Source organism: Chiloscyllium punctatum, chromosome 8 (genome assembly GCF_047496795.1).
Source record: "Chiloscyllium punctatum isolate Juve2018m chromosome 8, sChiPun1.3, whole genome shotgun sequence".
In the NCBI taxonomy this organism is placed as follows: Eukaryota; Metazoa; Chordata; class Chondrichthyes; order Orectolobiformes; family Hemiscylliidae; genus Chiloscyllium; species Chiloscyllium punctatum.
Genome location: NC_092746.1, coordinates 129,244,501 through 129,265,996, shown reverse-complemented (window position 1 = coordinate 129,265,996; position 21,496 = coordinate 129,244,501). Strand labels below are relative to the sequence as shown.

The 21,496-nt window shown below is 41.7% G+C and overlaps 1 protein-coding gene across 1 annotated transcript in view; it reads right to left on the bottom strand.

Annotated features, from left to right (window-relative positions):
* Nucleotides 1–21,496, bottom strand: part of LOC140480910 (repressor of RNA polymerase III transcription MAF1 homolog) — a 55,170-nt gene that overhangs the window by 13,780 nt on the left and 19,894 nt on the right. The window contains exons 3-4 of the mRNA XM_072576492.1: nt 3,497–3,625; nt 2,747–2,915 (exon numbers count right to left, since the gene is read on the bottom strand). Coding sequence (XP_072432593.1) covers nt 2,747–2,915; nt 3,497–3,625 — 298 coding nt within the window. The remainder of the gene's footprint in view (nt 1–2,746; nt 2,916–3,496; nt 3,626–21,496) is intronic.

Here is a 21,496-nt window from a genome sequence, read left to right as displayed (position 1 = left end):
ATTTTCCTCAATAAGATGAATGGTCAACTTGTAAACTGTGCCATTACCAAGGCAACCTATTTCCAGCTCTAACAATGCCCCAACCCCAGCAGCTGCTGAAACCCCTGTCAAGCCTTGTTGTTACCTGAGGATTTGACAAACACACTTTTGTTGCCTCCTACATATCATCCCCTGTAAACTGGAGGTCATCCAATATCTCCTGCCCAGCTCCTTGGACAGAGAACATAGAACAGTATAGCATAGGAATGGGCCCTTTAGCCCACAATGTTGTGTTGAACATGATGTCAAATTAAACTAATCCCTTTGCCTCCCCTTACTCCATATCCCTCTATTCCTTGCATAATCATGTGCTTATCTAAAAGACCCTTAAATGCCCCATCATATCTGCATCCACCACAACCCCTGACAGCACGTTCCAGGCAGCTACCACTCCAAAAAATAAACTTGTCTCTCACATCAGCTTTGACCTTTCATGCAGTCAACGGCAGAACCCTTGGGAGTACTGATATGCAGAGGGATCTGGATGTGCAGGTCCACAGATAGATAAGGTAATAAAACACGCTTATGGCATGCTTGCCTTCATTAGAAGGGGCACTGAATAGAAGGACAGACAAGTTATGCTGCAGCATTACAGAACTTTAATTAGGCCACATTTGGAATGCTTCATACAGTTCTGATCACCACATTACCAGAAGGATGTGGATGCTTTGGAGAGAGTACAGAAAAGATTGCCTGTTATGGGGGGTTTTAGCTATGAAGAAAAGTTGGATAGATTGGGTTTGTTTACACTGGAACTCTGGAGGTTGAGGAGCGACCTGATGGAAGTTTAAAAGATTGTGAATGGTACACAGAGTGAAAAGTACAATGCTTTGCCCAGGGTGGAGGGGGTCAATGACTAGGGGACACAGGTTCAATGTGTGAAGGGGAAGTTTAAAAGAGATGTGCGAGACAAGTTTTTCACACAAAGGGTGGTGAGTACCTGGAACACGTTGCCAGAGGAGGTGGCGAAAGCCAACAATAGCAGAATTTAAGAAGCAGATGGATCAATACATGCAAAGGAAGGGAATAAAGAGATCCAGATCCTGTAAATGAAGACAATTTTAGTATGGAAAGGCAAAACGTATTGGCCTGTTCCTGTGCTTTATTGTTCTTTGTTTACCCCTCTCACCTTGAAATGCATGGCCTCTAGTATTGGACATTTCAACTCTGAGAAAAAGATTCTGATTGTCAACCCCATTTATGTCAGTCATAATTTTTAAAACTTCTATGAGGTCTAACCCCAGCCTCTCCAGAGAAAACAACCAGAGTTTTTCTCGCCTCTTCTGAGAGTTCATACTGTATAATCCAGACAGCATGCTGGTAAACCTCTTCTGTACCCTTTCCAAAGCTTCCACATCCTAACGTGGGAACCAGAATTGAACGCAATACTCGAAGAGTAGCCTAACCAAAGTTTTATAAAGCTGCAACAACACTTACAGGCTTTTGTACTCAGTTTCTCGACCAGCAAAGGCAAGCATGCCATATACCTTCTTTACCACCCTATCTACTTGCAGGGCCACTTTCAGGGAGTTATATACTTGAACCCCACGATCCCTCTGTCCATCAGTGCTGTTCAGGGCCCTGCCATTCACTGTACACTTATCCTTAACATTTGATCTCCCAAAATGCACCACCTCACACTCGTATGGATTAAACTCCATTTATCATTTCTTCAACCATATCTGCAATTGATTTATATCCTGATGTACCCTTTAACAACATTCTAGACCATCTACAACTCCCCCCAATCTTTGTGTTGTCTGCCAACTTACTAACTCACTCATCTATATTTTCATCCACTTGGAATACTTTGGCCTCCATATTTAAGGATGACATTAGCTGCATTGGAGACAGTACAGTGAAAATTCACTAGTTTCTCAGATGATTGGTCTTTCCGATGATAAAAGGGTTGAGTAGAGTAATCTGGGTTTATATTTGTGGCTGCTTAGAAGAATGACAGATGATATCATTGGAACTCAAACAAACAAATAAGATTCTGAAGTGGCTTCACAAGGTATATACTGAAACATTATCTTCTCTAGGTGAGGAATCCAAAAGAAAAGGACACCGGGGTAAGAGGAACAATTTAGGATTGGGACAAGAAACTTCTTCATTCAAATGATTATGAACAATTTGGAATTGTCTCAGGATTGTGATTATGCCATCAATCAATATATTTAAAAGTGGAGGTAGACAGACTGAGTGAAATCATGGATATGGGGAGCAAACAAAAAAGTAGAGTTGAAACCCAGTTATTAGCTGCAAGTCAAATGCTGGAGCAGCTTGATGAATTGTTTGATCTATTCCTGCTCATTTTCTTTAAAAGATTATATAGGATTATGCAGAGTATAGTTTTTCTGATTTAATCAATGCCACTAAATCCACTCAATAAACTGGATGGCAAATTTCTGTCACAAGGTAGCTGAGGAACCAGGTGACCAAGAGATAGTATACCAGTGAACTGTTTTGTTATTGGTGTTGTTACAATGACTTACTAATGCCTTCTGGCAATAATGCAGTTCCCTAATAACCACGACCCAGTGGTCACAATTCGATATACCTGACTAATGACTATCATATGTTAGTCAAGAACTCCATGGAAAAGTGGGAAAAAAATTAACACTGCAATGTACTGAACTAAACCACAAGCTATTAATCTTTGGTTTGTCAACTAAGTTCCAAAATCAATACTGTTGCACCAACTTACCCAGTTCAAACTGGGCTCTTTGCTGAACTCATGGCTTTTAGCTGTGCTGAAGTCATAATCTGGGCGGAACGATGCATTGAGTGTAGCAATCAGGTAGAAGAGTGTCTTGCGGCTACACTTGTCACAGAGTGGTCCCTCTCCTTCATCACCACTTTGGCTCTTACTCAACCTAAAATGCAGGGCAGGAAACAAGATTTATTTTGAAACTTGTGGGGTCTTCAAAAACATTTGAGCTGGAAAAAGAACCAAGTGTCCAGATAACCTTCTATGCTATTGCACCAAGGGCATGATCATGACAATCACTCTGATCACCCAGGTTAGGTCAAGCTAATCTTACTAAGAAGCAAGAGAATTTGTGCCATAATATCTGGCAGCTGAAGCTTGTGAAAAAAGACAGATGCGCTCAACAATGTTCAGCCACACCCCAAAACCCAGTTTCGATCAAGTTGCATAACGTGCAGCTATTTTAAATCAACCTGGTCAGACTTGGCGTGACATCTGCAGGGCAGGTACAACTTGAACCTGGATCTTCTGGCTGAGAGGTAGGGATGCTACCATTGTGCCACAAAACCCCAATGCAAACAGTTCTTTTTCTATTTGAACAGAAGGAGATCAGTGATCACTGAACTTAACCTGCATGCAGGTCAAATAATACATACACGTGGATGGTAAAAGGAAAATAAGTCTTGTATATTGAAGCTTTTTTTGGTATTTATAAAAGGGATTTTTCTCAAGGAACATTTTACTGACCTGTTTGGACTAATTCCAGTAGTCTGAGGTGGGGAAAGGGCTTCCAGGACATGGGGCTGTCCATCTTGACAGAACTGTTTAAACATTTGCTTGTCATCACCTGCCATTTTGCAGGAATAGCTCTCTATCCTTTAGGGAAGAAGGAGAGAGAAATAAAGTTTTAAAAATTATTAACAAGCTTCAACTTCTCTAACTTTGTTTCTTAAATTGGAATGCCCTTCAGTCTTTTCAGGTTCACAGGCTGCAATCGTCTGTTTTGTCTGCAGCCTAATCACTTAAAACACACAGTCCTTGTAGTTTATTCCACATCCCTCCATGTTTTATCTTTAAGGAAGGACTTGAGCAACCTTCCTGGTAACGTCTAAGTTGCTATACAGCCACAGGCAGCTCACAGAAAACATACCTCACAAGTAAACACTGACCAATGCCAGCTTCTGAAGTCAAACAGATTAAGTTCAAATTCAGCACCTGGGTTAGGAAGCTAATCCGGTAAAAGACAAATATATATATAAAAAAAACAAGTGTACAAATATCTCTTGGAATCTGGAGACCAAGAGAGGCAGCCAGCAGCACTAAGATGAAATTTCATGGAAGTTAGTGCATGTAGCATATTAAAAACAAAATGGCACATACAGCTTACAAAAAGAACTAAAAATACATCAATTCTGCTCAGTTTCACTATTTTGCTCGGGTTCATCGACAACTGGATTCATGCGATGTTAATGGCTTGTTGCAGAACATGCGCAAAGTGATGGTACTAAATGTGCTTGTATTAGCCAGCCTGCTTAACAACATGACCATAAAAAAATGTAATGTTAACTACTTTGTATATCAAAGAAAAAAAGTGCTTTAAAAGAGAAGTAGTAGACTCGAATTATGCACAGGCTTCCTATACCAATGAAGACCAATTTATTAGATCGCCCATATTTTTGGACCCTCAGTCTAGAGTGCTCACAAATACTCCCTTATTCTGTAGGGAATAAAAACACAAAAGTGCTGGAATAACTCAGCAGCTCTTACAGCATCTATGAAGAGAGAACAGTGTAAACTTTGAGAATAAAGAAGTATCCTTTGGACTCAAAATGCCAACCATTTCTTGCTCCACAGAAGCTGCTAGACCTGCAGAAATATTCCTGTACTTTGCTTTTATTTCAGACCTGTAGCATCTGCAATATTTTGTTCATATTGTTCTGGAAGGCTTTGCCTGGAATAATCACGTTAAACTTTAGATTTTGTATCTGAAGAATCCCACGTGTTTTAAAGTAAGCACAAATAAGGTTCATTGATTCCTGGGATGAGAGCTGTTTAATAAACAAAAATGTAGAATAGCTCTATATTCTCTGGAGTTGCGGGACAATTTGGATGGTCTTAATAGTACTGCATACAATTCTGGGTCCAGAAGGATGTGAAGACATTGGATGTAACAACACATAATAGTTAACATATAATTACAAAGGCTTGTGGATGCTCAGTTGCTGAAAACATTAATGGCTATGGGGATTAAGCAGTAAAGTGAAGTTGAATTAAATGACCAGCCATGATCTGATTGCTCAGAGCCCACCTGCCTCTTCTTAGCCCACGTTAGGCAATTGCTTAGAGCTAAGAAGAACCAGGAGGGGATATAAGTTGTTGGCGGATAGGATCAAGGAAAACCCTAAGGCTTTCTATAGGTATATCAGGAATAAAAGAATGACTCAAGTAAGATTAGGGCCAATCAGGCATAGTAGTGGGAAGTTGTGCGTGGAGTCAAAGGAGATGGGGAAGCACTAAATTAATACTTTTCAGTATTCACACTAGAAAAAGTCAATGTGGTCAAGGAGAATACTTAGATACAGGCTACTAGACTGGATGAGATTGAGGTGCATAAGGAGGAGGAGTTAGCAATTGAAAATGTAAAAAATAGATAAGTCCCCTGAGCCAGATGGGATTTATCCTAGGATTTTCTGGGAAGCCAGGGAGGAAATTGCTGAGCCTTTGGCTTTGCTCTTGATGTCATCATTGTCTACAGGAATAGTACCAGAAGACTGGAGGATAGCAAATGTTGTTCCCTTGTTCAAGAAGGGGAATAGTGACAACCCTGGTAATTTTAGACCTGTGAGCCTTCCTTCGGTTGTGGGTAAAGTGTTAGAAAGGGTTATAAGAGATAGGATTTATAATCATCTCGAAAGGAATAAGTTGATTAGAGAAAGTCAACAGTTTTGTGAAGGGAAGTCATACCTCACAAACTTATTCAGTTCTTTGAGAAGGTGACCAAACAGATAGGGGAGGTAAAGTGGTTGATGTGGTGTACAGAGGAACCTCAATTATCCGAACGAGATGGGTGGGCACTATTTCCTTCGGATAATTGATTACTCGGTTAATTGATTCAAGTCCTTTCCTGAGGTTGGAGTTTTCTGAAGTTTCCTTTTTCCTTGTTCTGCCTGCCTTGCTCCCTCTCTGTCTCAGGGTTTGTTTCTGGACAGACACACACTTGCGTGTAAGTGACCTGCAGCATTGCTGAAGCCTCCCCCACCCCCCAACCAGTTCAACGGGATTGACATGGACAACACTTGCTCAGTCCGCTCCCTGTTTAGGACACTAGGCAGCAGCACACTGCACACAAGACCCCAACCGTGATCCCACCTGCCCCCGCCCGAACCCTCCAACCATGGGATTGAGGGTGATTTAGCGGTTTGAATTAGAAATTGGCTTGTTGAAAGAAGACAGAGGGTGGTGGTTGATGGTAAATATTCAGCCTGGAGTTCAGTGACTAGTGGGGTACCGCAAGGATCTGTTTTAGGTCCACTGTTGTTTGTCATTTATATAAATGGCCTAGATGAGGGTGTAGAAGGATGGGTTAGTAAATTTGTGGATGACACTAAGGTCAGTAAAGTTGTGGATAGTGACGAAGGATGTTGTAGGTTGAGGCTGTTTTCATTAGAGAGAAGTTTGAGAAACGACTTAATTGAGTCACAAGATAATCAGAGGGTTAGATAGGTTGGACAGCGAGAGCCTTTTTCCTCAGGTGGCGATGGCTAGCACAAGGGGACATAGCTTTAAATTGAGGGGTGATAGGTATAGGACAGGTGCCAAAGGTAGTTTCTTTACTCAAAGTAGTAGGGGCATTGAACAGACTGCCTGGAACATTAGTAGACTCGCCAACTTTAAGAGCATTTAAATGGTCACTGAATAGGTATATGGATGAGGATGGGATAGTGTAAGTTAGATGGGCTTGATTGGTTCCACAGGTCAGCGCAACATCGAGGGCTGAAGGGCCTGTACTGCACTGTTATGTTCTATTGAATAGGAGGCAGGTGTGAAAGGCCAAATACCCCATTCATGCCACCCTGCCTTCTCGATTTCTCCAGATATTTTAAAATTATGCGAACAGCATGAGTTTTTAAGATGTATTACTTTAGCTTTCTGAATTACAAACGCACCACAGCACAAGCCTGACTGAACCCCAAATTGGATGTCCACCTAATTCTTAGCACAGGATCCAGTAAATGTTATCCATTTCAGAATCGCACGTAATTTTGGATGGCTTGCCCAAGCACAGGCTGATTGAGTATGGTGTCGATAACCAAAGAAACGCTATTTGGTACACACTGTCTTGGAATGCATGGCCTACATACCCAGCATTGTAGCTGCACTGAAATCCACATACCATACTTTTTAGGGAAGCGATAGCCTAGGGGTATTATTACTGGACTGTTAATCCAAAGACCCAGATAATGTTCTGGGGACCTGGGTTCAAATCCCGCCATAACAGATAGTGGAATTTGAATTCAATAAATATCTTAAATTAAGAATCTAATGATGACCATATATCCATGGTTGATTGTTAGAAAAACTCATCTGGTTTACAAATGTCCTTTAAGAAAGGAAACTGCCAGCCTCACCTGGTCCCATATCAGTCGAAACAGTATGGCTTTATCTCCTTCATCTTTATTCTGGGCCCTGAAGGGAGAGAGAACGATCGCCCATGTGCACAGAGACATGAGTTCTCGGTCTTCTCTCAAACAGGAGATTCTTAAACAATTATATAGTCACTTACAGGGAGCAACATCCAAATAAGGCAACATCTATATTGACTGGATGACTGTTACAATCAATGAGCATCAACAGGAAAGATTAAGTCATCTCATATTTCACAATGGACACTTCCACCTCGTTAACTGGCATTACACAATGGATGCTTTTCACCTTGTTGACTAGCATTATACATCGTCAAACCACTACCCTTGCTTCCAGCACCTCATTGCAAGTTCTTATCTGGTCAAAGTCATACTAGTTGAGCCTTTGTCTTGCAGCCCAAAACTCAACTTTTCCCTACCTGCTCATACCTTATACGCTTTCTCAGTCTGACCTACAGCAATGTGGTTGACTCTTAATTGCCCTCTGGGCAATAAATGCTGCTTAGCTGTGAATGAAATAAAAATTGAGAGTTAATCAGTGCATCTTAGTGGCGTAACAGTAATGTCCTTTTAGAAAGAAAGCATCACTTGTATTGCTGTTGCATGGTAGTAGCTAGTTTCATCCACTGCTTGAACCTTTGCATCCTTTGGATTATCAGCAAAGAATTATACTGAACCAATTTAAGACAGCCAATTGTGCAGTATGATTGCACTTGCATGTAATGGAAGCTACATACATTAATATACAGGGACCAATTTTTTTCAGACAAAGAATCTGTCCTCAAACTTTTGGATTCCTATTACAATGAGATACTGGGCATCACTCAATTTCTTTTCACTTAGCATCCAAGTTTCTCTCCAATCTGCAACTGTGAGCTGGTAAAATGGATACAGAACTGGCTAAGTCACAGAAAACAGTAGCAGAGAAAATGCTTTTCAGACAGGAGATTTGCAATCAGTAGTGTGCCACGGGGATCAGTGCTGAGATCCCTATTTTGTCAAATAGAAATAATGATTTGGAGGAGGAGGTAGATAGCCTGATTAGCAGGTTTACAGAAGACAAAGATTGGGGAAGCTGCAAATAGTGAGGAAGATTGCAAGAGGATGCAGTAGGATATAGATTGGCTGGAGACTTCGGCAGAGAATGGCAGATGGAATTTAATCTGGACACATGAGATTCATTTTGGAAGGTCTAATGCAGGAGGAAAGAATACAGTAAATTGCAGCACCCTTAGAAGCAGAGGGATCTAGCTGTACAGGGAGTCCAGAACTAGAGGGCATAGATTTGGGGTGAGAGGGGAAAGATATAAAAGAGACCTACCTACTTTTTCATGCAGAGGGTAGTATGTGCATGGAATGAGCTGCCAAAGGATGTGGTGGAGGCTGGTACAATTACAACATTTAAAAGGCTTCTCAATGGGTATATGAATAGGAAGAGTTTGGAGGGATATGGGCCAGGTGCTGGCAGATGAGACTAGATTGGGTTGGGTTATCTGGTCGGCATGGACAACTTTGACTGAAGAGTTTGTTTCCGTGCTGTACATCTCTATGACAGCAAAATTAGTGTAGTGGACAGTGAAGGATATTGAAGAGTACAACAGGACAAACAAATGAACTGAGTGGCAGGTGGAGTTGAATTTAGATCAATAGGTAGTGTTCCATTTTGGAAAGTAAATCAGGGCAGGACAAAACAAAAGAGATCTAGGGTTGATTTGCATAGTTGCTTGAAAGCAGCCAAGGTTGTACTCAAGTGATTTGACAGACTTGGCTTCATTGGTCAGAACATTGATTTATTGCCATGATATGGAATGAGATAGTGAAAATATTGTTTGGCATGCTATAGCAGATCACACCACACAGTGCAGGAGGGTACCAGAATAGGGTTACTGCTGGTGGAGAGAGATCAGAATTAACATGTGAAGTCCATTCAAAAACTCCACAACAGTGGGGAAGTAGCTATTCTTGATCTATTCATACACTCAAAGGTTTTCCTTCTGCCTAATGGAATAAGGTGGATGGCTTGTCCTCATTTCCCCAAAAATTGGTTGAATGGTGGGGTTTGGCATCTGGCTTTGCTGCTTTTCTCCTTTGTAAGTTGTTGTTTCTCTGTACACAGCTGTAAATGTTAATTGTTTGTAAACTATACTTTTAACAAAAATAAAAAATAACCAGATTAGAAAAAATGGAATGGAACAGTACAGGATGTAGTTTAGCTCGCTGAGCTGGAAGGTTTATTTTCAGACATTTTAACACCATATTAGGTAACATAGTCAGTAAGCCTCCGAATGAAGCACTCTGCAAAGTGTAGCCCAGTTTGTATTTACATGTTTGAGTTTCCTTTGGTTGGCAGTGTAATTTCCTGTGGTGACATCATTTCCTGTTCTTTTTCTCGAGGGGTAGTAAATGGGATTCAAATCAATGCGTTTGTTGAGTGCTCCGGTTGGAATGCTATGCTTCTCGGAATTCTCATGTGTGTCTGTTTGGCTTGTCCTAGGGTGGATATGGCAAAAGTGAGGACTGCAGATGTGGAAACCAGAGTTTAGATTAGAGTGGTGTTGGAAAAGCACAGCAGGTCAGGCAGCATCTGAGGAGCAGGAAAAAAAATAAAAAAAAAATAAAAAAAATCGATGTTTCGGGCAAAAGCCCTTCCCTATTCCTGACGAAGGGCTAAACCATAGGATGGATGTGTTGTCCCAGTCAAAGTGTACCCTTCCACATCTGTATATAAGGGTACTAGCGAGAGTGGGTCATGGGGCTTTGTGGCTAGTTGAAGTTCATATATCCTGATGGCTAGTTTTCTGCCTGTTTGTTATTGTTCTTGCACAGTATTTTGTATAATTGACACTAGTTTTGCTTGTTGTCTGCATAGGATCTTTCAAGTTCATTAGCTGCTGTTTTAGTGTGTTGGTGGGCTACCATGATACCAAGGGGTCTGAGTAGTCTGGCAGTCATTTCAGAGAGGTCTTTGATGTAGGGGAAAGTGGCTCAGGTTGCTCGATGGGTTTTGTCTGCTTGTTTGGCTTTGTTGCTCAGAAATCGGCAGACTGTGTTCATTGGGTACCTGTTCTCTTTGAATACACTGTACAGGTGATTTTCCTCTGCTGTGTAGTTCCTCTGTGCTGCAGTATGTGGTGGATTATAATGTTCTAATGCAGCTTTGTTTGTGGATGTTAGGAATGCTGCTTCTGTCATTTAATATTTGGTCTGCAGGTGGTATTTTCCTGTAGACGCTAGTTTGAAGTTCCCCATTGACTATTCACTCTACTGAGAGATCTAGGAATGGCAGTTTTTTATTACTGTCCTCCTCTTTAGTGAATTTTATGCCAGTAAGGGTATGATTGATGGTCTTAAAAGTTTCTTCCAATTTTGTTTCATTTAGTGAGGACAAAGGTGACATCCACATAGCAGACCCAAACTTTGGGGGTCAGATAGTTGGCAGAGCTGTTTGTTTGAGTCTCTGCATTACTGCCTCTGCTAATGGAAGTTGGTGGTGTTTGGTGTATGTCTTTAGTTCTTAAAATAGTGTAGTTAGTGTTTGCTTGGCCAGGTTGACATTGATGGATATGAACAGGACTGTTACAGAGCAGGAGACCATTATTTTATCCTCTAGATTGGTGTCTTCAGGAAATCTTGGGTGGAGTGAGTCTATGTTTAAGTCTTTAGTATAGTTCCTTGGTTAGAGTACAGCTGGGGTGGGAGGGATCTTTGAGGCAGCAGAAAGTGCAAATGGTGCTAATGGATGGAAGGCTGTATGTGATGGACAGGGCTATGTTCATGACTAGTTTCAGACTGTCTTGGGCAGAACAGCTGCCATACCAAGCTATGATAAATCCAGATATAGATCACTATAGAAGACATGGTTAAAAACTGGTATGAGTCCTTGTGGATATTTGAATTAAATTTTACCTCTGAAGAGGTAGAGATGTTGAACTTTGACCATATGGACAGGTAGACCAGGAAATAGAGGGAAAGATTGCTCCTGGGCCAAATAGCTTTAGCCTATTCAGAGGAGACTGACAGTTAACTGTAATCCTAGGTCATCAGCTATATGGATAGTGTGAATAACCAAGGCCTTTGTTCTAGTTTTTTTTTTGGGGGGGGGGGGGGGGGCAGCAGGTCTGAAACTGTTTAGTGTGATAGGAAAAAGATTTTTAAAAAAAAGGACAGGCAACTTTTCTATGTAGACAGACTGTACAATTACAGTAATTAAAGAGGCCTAAACAGCTTTATTAATAAACAGTTCATTACATTGCTAACTGAAGAAATGGTAGAAGTGCTAGACAAGTACTTCACCTCGACAGGAAGAGAAAAACCCAAAAACACAGTTAAGAACCAGGATCTAAGTGGAACTGAAAGTCTGATGTTGAGTCACTAGTGTTGGACTGGGATGGAAAAAGTCAGAGGCCAACATGAAGTTTAGTGCAACATGTTTGAAATCACAACCCTTGAGAGCTACTCCTTTGTCCTGTGACTTCACCTGAAAAAGGAGCAGCATTTCAAAAAAAAAAAAGGGTTACAATTCTAAACTGAATTAGCTGTAGAATTGTATTGGAGAAATTAAAAACAGAACAGGACCGTTGATAAATGTTGCAGAATTGAATGATCTTAGACCTACAGTGTTGAAAAAGGATGGAATGCTATAGTGAATATCTTTCAAAACTAATTCTGCAATAGTGCCTACAGTTAAATAGGGTACATTTGAGAAAGGGAAACTACAAACTTTTGTCCAATACCAGTATATACAGAAAAAAATCAAGGGTGAGATTTGTGAAGAACAAGTTGAAACAAACACTAGTTGAGGCCATTAAAAAGAGTCAGTAGACAATAGATGCAGGAGTAGGCCATTCAGCCCTTTGAGCCTGCACCGCCATTCAATATGATCATGGCTGATCATTCCTAATCAGTATCCTGTTCCTGCCTTATCCCCATAACCCTTGATTCCACAATCCTTGAGAGCTCTATCCAACTCTTTCTTAAATGAATCCAGAGACTGGGCCTCCACTGCCCTCTGGGGCAGAGCATTCCACACAGCCACCACTCTCTGGGTGAAGTAGTTTCTCCTCATCTCTGTCCTAAATGGTCTACCCCGTACTTTTAAGCTGTGTCCTCTGGTTCCATCAGTGGAAACATGTTTCCTGCTGCCAGAGTGTCCAATCCTTTCATAATCTTATATGTCTCAATCAGATCCCCTCTCAGTCTTCTAAAGTCAAGGGTATACAAGCCCAGTCGCTTCAGTCTTTCAGTGTAAGGCAATTCCACCATTCCAGGAATTGACCTAGTGAACCTACGCTGCACTCCCTCAATAGCCAGAATGTCTTTCCTCAAATTTGGAGACCAGAACTGCACACAGTACTCCAGGTGTGATCTCACCAGGGCCCTGTACAGCTGCAGAAGCACCTCTTTGCTTCTATACTCAATCCCTCTGGTTATGAAGGCCAGCATGCTATTAGCCTTCTTCACTACCTGCTGTACCTGCATGCTTGCCTTCATTGATTGGTGTACAAGAACACCCAGATCTCTCTGTACTGCCCCTTTACCTAAATTGAGCCAAAGATGGAAACTAGCAGAGAGTACAGAAACAGGCCCTTAGTCCAACCTGTCCATGCTGATTAGATATCCCAACCCAATCTAGTCCCACCTGCCAGCACCCAGCCCATATTTCTCCAAACCATTCCTATTCATATATCCATCCAGATGCCATTTCAATGTTGTCAACACTTCATTCCGCCTGCACCTCCTTGTGAAAAAGTTGCCCCTCAAGTCCCTTTTAAAATCTTTCCTCACCTAAAGGTTGGCCTCCTAGTTTTAGGCTCTCCACCCCCAGTGAAGTGACCTTGTGTTTTTACCTAATCCATGCCCCTCAGGATTTTATAAACCTCTTAAGATCATCCCCAGCCTATTCAGTCTCTCCCTATAGCTCAAACCTTCCAATCCTGGCAACATCTTTGCAAGTCATCTGAACCCTTTCAAGTTTCACAACATCCTTCCGGTAGGAAGACCAGAATTGCATGCGATGCTCCAAACATGGCCTAAAACATGGCTTGGGCGGCACGGTGGCACAGTGGTTAGCACTGCTGCCTCCCAGCGCCAGAGACCCGGGTTCAATTCCCGCCTCAGGCGACTGACTGTGTGGAGTTTGCACGTTCTCCCCGTGTCTGCGTGGGTTTCCTCCGGGTGCTCCGGTTTTCTCCCACACTCCAAAGATGTGCAAGTCAGGTGAATTGGCCATGCTAAATTGCCCGAAGTCTTACGTAAGAGGTAGATGTAGATGTAGGGGTATGGGTGGGTTACGCTTCGGCGGGGCGGTGTGGACTTGTTGGGCCGAAGGGCCTGTTTCCACACTAAGTAATCTAATCTAAAAAAAAGTAATCTAATCTAAAAATCTACAACATGGCCTTCCAACTCTATGCTGACTAATAAAAGGAAAGCAGACCAAGCACCTTCACTATCCTATGATTCCAATTTCAAGGAACTATGAACCTGCACTCCAAGGTCTTTCAGCAACACTCTCTAGGACCTTACCATTAAGGTAAGAGTCCTGCCCTGATTTGCCTTTCCAAAGTATAGCACCTCACATCTAAATTGAACTCCATCTGCCACAACCCATTACCTCTGATTACAATCAGATGGGCCAATGTTATTCACTGTACACTACACCTATTTTGGTGTCACCTGCAAAACTATAATCGATGTTTACAACCAAATCATTTATAAATAAATGAACAGCAGTGGACCCAGCACAGCTCCTTGTGGCACACCACTGGTCATAGGCTCCAGTCTGAAAAGCAACCCTCCCCCACCTTGACTAGTTCTGAGCCAGTTCTGTAATCAATGGCTAGTTCTCCCTGTATTCCATGAGATTGAGATGTAGATTTGGATTTTGAGGGTCTCAGCAAAGTGCCACAAAAAAAGGCTGTAAATAAAAAAAAATTGAAATTGAAAAAATTCAGCAAGTCTAGCCTAGAACCTTGAATTTGTTAGAATGCAGAGGTGAAGGAAATGGTAACCACTCAGAAGTCAGGCTATGGGCATCAATGTTCACTTTCCAGCTCAACTAAAAAAAGATTGGGAAGCAGTGACTGAAAAGGATATAAACTAATGGGAGTAGAGTTGCAAGGAAGATGAAAACTAACTAGAGAATTTAGACAGGCAGATAGTGGGCATGCACAAGGTAGATGGAATACTTAAGGGATGAGGTACAGTGGATTTCTGAAATGGAGATAAAGTTCGTAAAGTCTGTAAATTGACTACTGCCTGACCAGTGTTTTTGTTCAAATGCTGCATGTGGGCAATCAAAAATGTTCAAGTCTCTCATTTCTGACTGATGTCATGTTAAGGGAATACTCCAGGAGCTGTACACAATTGCCATTGCTTAAAGACTATTAAAGGAACATTAAATGCTCATTTGTAATTCCAACCCTTAATTTGCTCATTTGCAAACAGAGATACATGGAGATGACATGGAGATTACAGGATTGTAAGGAGATCTGAATGTTCAATAGTGCCGTCTGCATCTGATGCAAGTTAAGGAAGAAGTTGAAATAAAGCAATAAGCTTGTTCACACAATGCTTTCATTCACAGAAATAAGAACATGACCTTTTGTGGTCTGCCAAAGGAAATTAGTAGATTAGCAGAGGGCAAATGTAGTAGAGCGCTACATGTTCCAAGACTTCCTGTTACCTCCAAAAGTTGATGGTTCAGCAAAGGTCATAGTCATCTGGTCATGAGCCAGTTCAGAAATCAACTCAGTGGTGTCAGCTTCTGCTCAGGCTCCAGGAACATACATGGACTTTTGCACAATACTCCATTTAGTTGTAGCTATTTTTCATAAGAGGAAATCAGAATCCTAGTGTGGAAAGAGGACATTTGGCCCCTTGAGTTTGCAATGCTATAAAAGGGAATCTCTCAGACCCAGCCTCCCACTTTGTGCTCATAAGCACACATTTACCACTTTTCAACCAGTCCACTTAGCATACATATCCCAGGACACCACGGAGCCATTTAGTGCAGCCAATTTCTCCTTATTACATGGCTTGTTGTGCCTATCTAGGTTTTAAAAACTCACCAAGCCCACATGGAGTGGAATGGAAGGTGACCCAAGTAGTACAGAAGACAGCTTTCATATGGCAGACCATTTAGATGCATAGCATGATCAAAGCATAAAATGTGAGAACGTTTTCAATCTTTCCTGAATAGCTAGTTAATAGCTGAAGGTAAAATTCAAACCTTCTCAGCAGCAACCTGCGTACCGAAAGATTTGGTAAGGCTCCAACTTTGCTTACAGTGTGCAAAATAACCTGAGATTTACTGCAGTACTCTGCAGTAAAGTATTCAGTACATTCAGTTGTGTCTTTGCTACAGAACTGAAAGATAATCCACTGATTATTGGCACTGGCACCAGCAATACAATATTGTAACTTTACAGTGCTAAAAGATAGCAACTCAATCCAAAACTAATGTCGAAAGTAATGACCTAGAAACTGAAATTGGAGGAGACAGTTACGTGTATAAACATGCAACAATATCAGTGACCTTCAACCGAAGGTTCATACTACACCTTGAGCAAGCATATTTGCATACCAGAGCACTGAAGCATTGGAAAACTGAGGGAGTTTCAGTCTCAAATTACTGATGCAGCAATAATAAAACAAGCGATAGGACTTTGCAAAGTCCAGAATCTCACTTATACAGGGCATCTCAATCCACAAAGTTAATCCTTCTCCACAGTAGAAAAAAAGTGTACCATTGCATTCCTTACACTGAAATCAAAGTCAATTAATCAAACTTTCAGGCCTTAACTATACCCCTTTCCCTGCCACAAATTCAGATGTTGGCAGAACCTCTAGTTGAAAAATGTGTTGCTGGAAAAGCGCAGCAGGTCAGGCAGCATCAAAGGAGCAGGAGAATCGATGTTTCGGGCATAAGCCCTTCTTCTAGGTCATTACTTTCAACATTAGTTTTGGATTGAGCTGCTATCTATCTTTTAGCATTGTAAAGTTCACAATATTGTATTGCTGGTGCCAGTGCCAATAATCAGTGGATTATCTTTCAGTTCTGCAGCAAAGACACAACTGAATGTACTGAATACTTTACTGCAGAACCTAGAGTTGTTTGAAATGAAACTTAAGCCATTTCAGCAGCAATACTGGATAAAGGATTGTGCAACATAGCATCTCCTCTGGGGGTGGTGTCATTAGAATCCAATAGGCTGCAAGAATAATTCAAATCTTCATTAACATCTAAGTTTAAGCATTTTAAGCTTCTGAAATGAAGATGAATGTTCCTTGGTCCTAGTTCCTTTACCACAGCTACTTGCATCATGTTCTACATGACAGCAATCCAAGTTCTCCTTTACCATTTCATACACTGTTCAATGCAGTATGAAAATAGATGTGATTAAAATAGCAGTACATGGATGGAGGCCATGTATTAAGGGAAACCAGGATTACAGCCAGTTTTAATTGTGGCATTTGGCCTGACCCTCTAAACAAGCACTCCTTGAAATCAGTGAATATAGCACATGGAGACAGGCACAGAATGCTCCTGCTTTCAAGTTGAATGTTTCTTGTAGTAACCTTAATGTCCCAAATTATTTTATGAATTTATCTTACATTTTTGGAATCTAAAATTTTAGAATAGCCATTTTATAGGACAATGACTGGACATGTTAGCTGACCCCATGACCTTCTCAATTTAGAAAAGTAGTGATGTACTAGCCAAAGCAATTGACCTGGCTGGATCAAGGTTTCCCACGTTGTTCATGTAGCTTAAATCAATCAGTCAAGTATACACAGACCTGCCAAACATTTGACATTTTACTGCTGCTTATCTAATTTCATTTTAGTAATTTTAATACAAAATTCTATACCAAGACAGTTTGTTTGCAGTAAGGGGAGTAGCCTGAGACAGTTGGCACTGTGACTCTGCTAAAACCTCGCTTGTAGGTTTCTTAGTGTAAGATTACTTTTTATGAACAGCATCAATTTAAAACTAAACTGTCTAAGACTTTATCCCAGACTACCACAGTACAATCTGTGACAAACCAAGAGAGGATTACACGACAGGTCAAGTCCAGTGATTGAGCTGTCTGATAGGTACTTTAGCTTTGGACTAAGGGATCTTGGGATGTTTGCCCACAAATCCCAAAAACTGGTAGGGCAGGTTAGTAAAGACCTACAGGCCCTTCAGTGGTGGCATAGGTAAGAGCAGGAAGTTAGTGTTGGGGCCATACAGTATTTTCATTAGGTCACAGCTGGACCACTGCAGCTCTGGTTACCACACTATAGGAAGGTGGACTGCTCTGGAGGGGGTATAGAGGAGATTCACCAGGTTGGTGCCTGGGTAGAGCGATTTATTGAGAAGGGCTGGATAAGGTCAGGATTTTAGAAAAAAACAGAAAAGAAAAAGAAAAAAATAAGAGCAGCTGGTGCTGGAGCCGACCAGGGATAAGGCGATTCTGGATCTGGTATTGTGTAACGAACCAGAATTGGTCAGTGACCTCGAAGTGAAGGAGCCATTGGGAAGTAGTGACCATAATACAATAAGCTTCAATCTGCAATTTGAGAGGGAGTGGGTACAATCTGAAGTGACAATATTTCAGTTGAATAAAGGGAAATATGGAGCTATGAGGGAGCAACTGGCCAAAGTTCAATGGTTCAATACCTTAACAGGGAAGACCGTGGAGGAACAATGGCGGATATTTCTGTGTATAATGCAGAAGATGCAGGATCAGTTCATTCCTAAAAGGAAGAAAGATCCCAGGAGGAGACATGGGCGGCTGTGGCTGACGAGGGAAGTAAAGAAACATAAGGTTAAAAGAGAAAAAGTATAACTTAGCGAAGATAAGCGGGAAAACGGAGGACTGGGAAGCTTTTAAAGAACAACAGAGGATTAGTAAGAAGGAAATACGCAGAGAAAAAATGAGGTACGAAGGTAAACTGGCCAAGAATATAAAGGAGGATAGTAAAAGCTTTTTTAAGTATGTCCAAGGCAAAAAAATGGTTAGGACAAAAATTGGGCCCTTGAAGACAGAAGCAGGGGAATATATTACTGGGAACGAAGAAATGGCAGAGGAATTAAATGGGTACTTCAGATCTGTGTTCACTGGGGAAGACACAAGCAATCTCCGAGGTAACAGTGGCTGAAGGACCTGAACTTAAGGGAATTTATACTTGCCAGGATTTGGTGTTGGAGAGACTGTTAGGTCTGAAGGTTGATAAGTCTCCGGGACCTGATGGCCTGCATCCCAGGGTACTGAAGGAGGTGGCTCGGGAAATCGTGGATGCGCTGGTGATTATTTTCCAGATTTCAATAGAATCGGGGTCGGTTCCTGAGGATTGGAGGGCGGCTAATGTTGTGCCACTTTTTAAGAAGGGTGGGCGAGAGAAAGCAGGAAATTATAGACCAGTTAGTCTGACCTCAGTGGTGGGAAAGATGCTGGAGTCTATTATAAAGGATGAAATTACGGCACATCTGGATAATAGTAACAGGATAGGACAGAGTCAGCATGGATTTATGAAGGGGAAATCATGCTTGACTAATCTTCTGGAATTTTTTGAGGATGTAACTCGGAAGATGGACGAGGGAGATCCAGTGGATGTAGTGTACCTGGACTTTCAGAAAGCTTTTGATAAAGTCCCACACAAGAGGTTAGTGAGTAAAATTAGGGCGCACGGGATTGGGGGCAAAGTACTAGATTGGATAGAGAATTGGTTGGCTAAGAGGAAACAAAGGGTAGTGATTAACGGCTCCATTTCGAAATGGCAGGCAGTGACCAGTGGGGTACTGCAGGGATCCGTGCTGGGACCGCAGCTTTTTACAATATATGTAAATGATATAGAAGATGGTATCAGCAATAACATTAGCAAATTTGCTGATGACACAAAGCTAGGTGGTAGGGTGAAATGTGATGAGGATGTTAGGGGATTACAGGGTGACCTGGACAAGTTGGGTGAGTGGGCAGATGCATGGCAGATGCAGTTTAATGTGGATAAATGTCTGGTTATCCACTTTGGTGGCAAGAACAGGAAGGCAGATTACTACCTCAATGGTATCAAATTAGGTAAAGGGGCTGTTCAGAGAGATCTGGGTGTTCTTGTCCACCAGTCAATGAAGGCAAGCATGCAGGTACAGCAGGTCGTGAAGGCGGCTAATAGCATGCTGGCCTTCATAACAAGAGGGATTGAGTATAGAAGCAAAGAGGTGCTTCTGCAGCTGTACAGGGTCCTGGTGAGACCACACCTGGAGTACTGTGTACAGTTCTGGTCTCCAAATTTGAGGAAAGACATTCTGGCTATTGAGGGTGTGCAGCGTAGGTTCACGAGGTCAATTCCTGGAATGGCAGGATTGCCTTACACTGAAAGACTGAAGCGACTGGGCTTGTATACCCTTGAGTTTAGAAGACTGAGAGGGGATCTGATTGAGACATATAGGATTATGAAAGGACTGGACACTCTGGCAGGAGGGAACATATTTCCGTTGATAGGTGAGTGCCGAACCAGAGGACACAACTTAAAAATACGGGGTAGACCATTTAGGACAGAGATGAGGAGAAACTACTTCACCCAGAGAGTGGTGGCTGTGTGGAATGCTCTGCCCCAGAGGGCAGTGGAGGCCCAGTCTCTGGATTCATTTAAGAAAGAGTTGGATAGAGCTCTCAAGGATTGTGGAATCAAGGGTTATGGGGATAAGGCAGGAACAGGATACTGATTAGGAATGATCAGCCATGATCATATTGAATGGCGGTGCAGGCTCGAAGGGCAGAATGGCCTACTCCTGCATCTATTGTCTAAAAAAAGGGAGAGCCGATGTCAATAAGATGGAGGCATTGACAGGGTTGATGGAAAACAGCTGCTGCCCTTAGCTGAAATGTCAACTAGGAGGCATTGTTTTAATGTTAGGAAGGTGGTTTATAGAAGTTGGTGTATTTTCACTCCCACTAGAGTGGGATGGGGCCTGGAGTACACTGTGGGAGGGAGGTGGGGCTGACAATTTACTTGGACAATCACTTGAAGTATCAACATTCAAGGTTTTGGCGAAGGCTGGAAAGACTAGGTGTAGTTTTGGCAGTATGGACTCAATGTGCTGTAGGGACTCTGCACAGTAGATCTTTATTGACCTTAAGTTTCAGTAAATTGACTTAAAATATTCAAGTCTGAGGGATAGAGATTAAAAATTGGCCCAAACACCATTCCTTAGAATGCCACTGTACCATTCTAGTCTGAAAAAGGAACCATTTACTACAACATGCTGTTATCTTCAGGTGATTTTAATCCAAGTTGATGTGGACCCTCCTATTCCACAAATCAGTTGTTGAACCCAGCCTGTTAACTTCAATAGTTTGAGATTCTACAAATGAATTAGTATTAGGACAATATTGCATCTGCAGGAATAACTGAGGGTACCACAGGCCAGCAATTTGCATTTGGAAGTACTCCCAATTAAGATCATTACCAAGCTATTATAAATAGACAAGCCAATGCCATGGATGAAGTCAGCAAAATGATGCTACATGGTAGTGAAAAACAACAAGCTTTCATACAGCACCATGTACCAAGTTGGCACAACAAGCTTAAATCTTGGGGAAACTCAAAAGTATGAGGAACAACCTTTCAAACTGAAAGTAAACATCAAATTTAAATGTTGAATGGAATACTGATTGCGCAACCTGACTTTTGCTGCCTCCAACACTTAGTCTTGGTAAGACACTGATGTGACATGTTAGCTAGCTTCATTCAGCCAACAAGCAGATAAATGTACTATCAGATGGTGTACAACATTACCACTGAGAACAGGCCAGTACATTCTCCCAATATCTGCAAATTAAAATACATCAATCTGGTATATTCACTTAAACCAATTCCACAGTATAGTTCATTTACTGTCACCCTCAATTACATGCCCTGAAAAAAATCCTCCTCTGCATTCTATTTGCTCCAACGTTGCACTGTCAATTCTCCAGCTCAAACTGAAAAAACCACTGGAAGCTTCATACTGCATTCAAAGATTTACTTTGAAGACTTGAGGCACTCAAGAAAGCTTCAGTCTATGCCTAGTCAAAAAAATGCCAGAATTGGAAAGCAGAGATCAGTTGATGAACGTAGC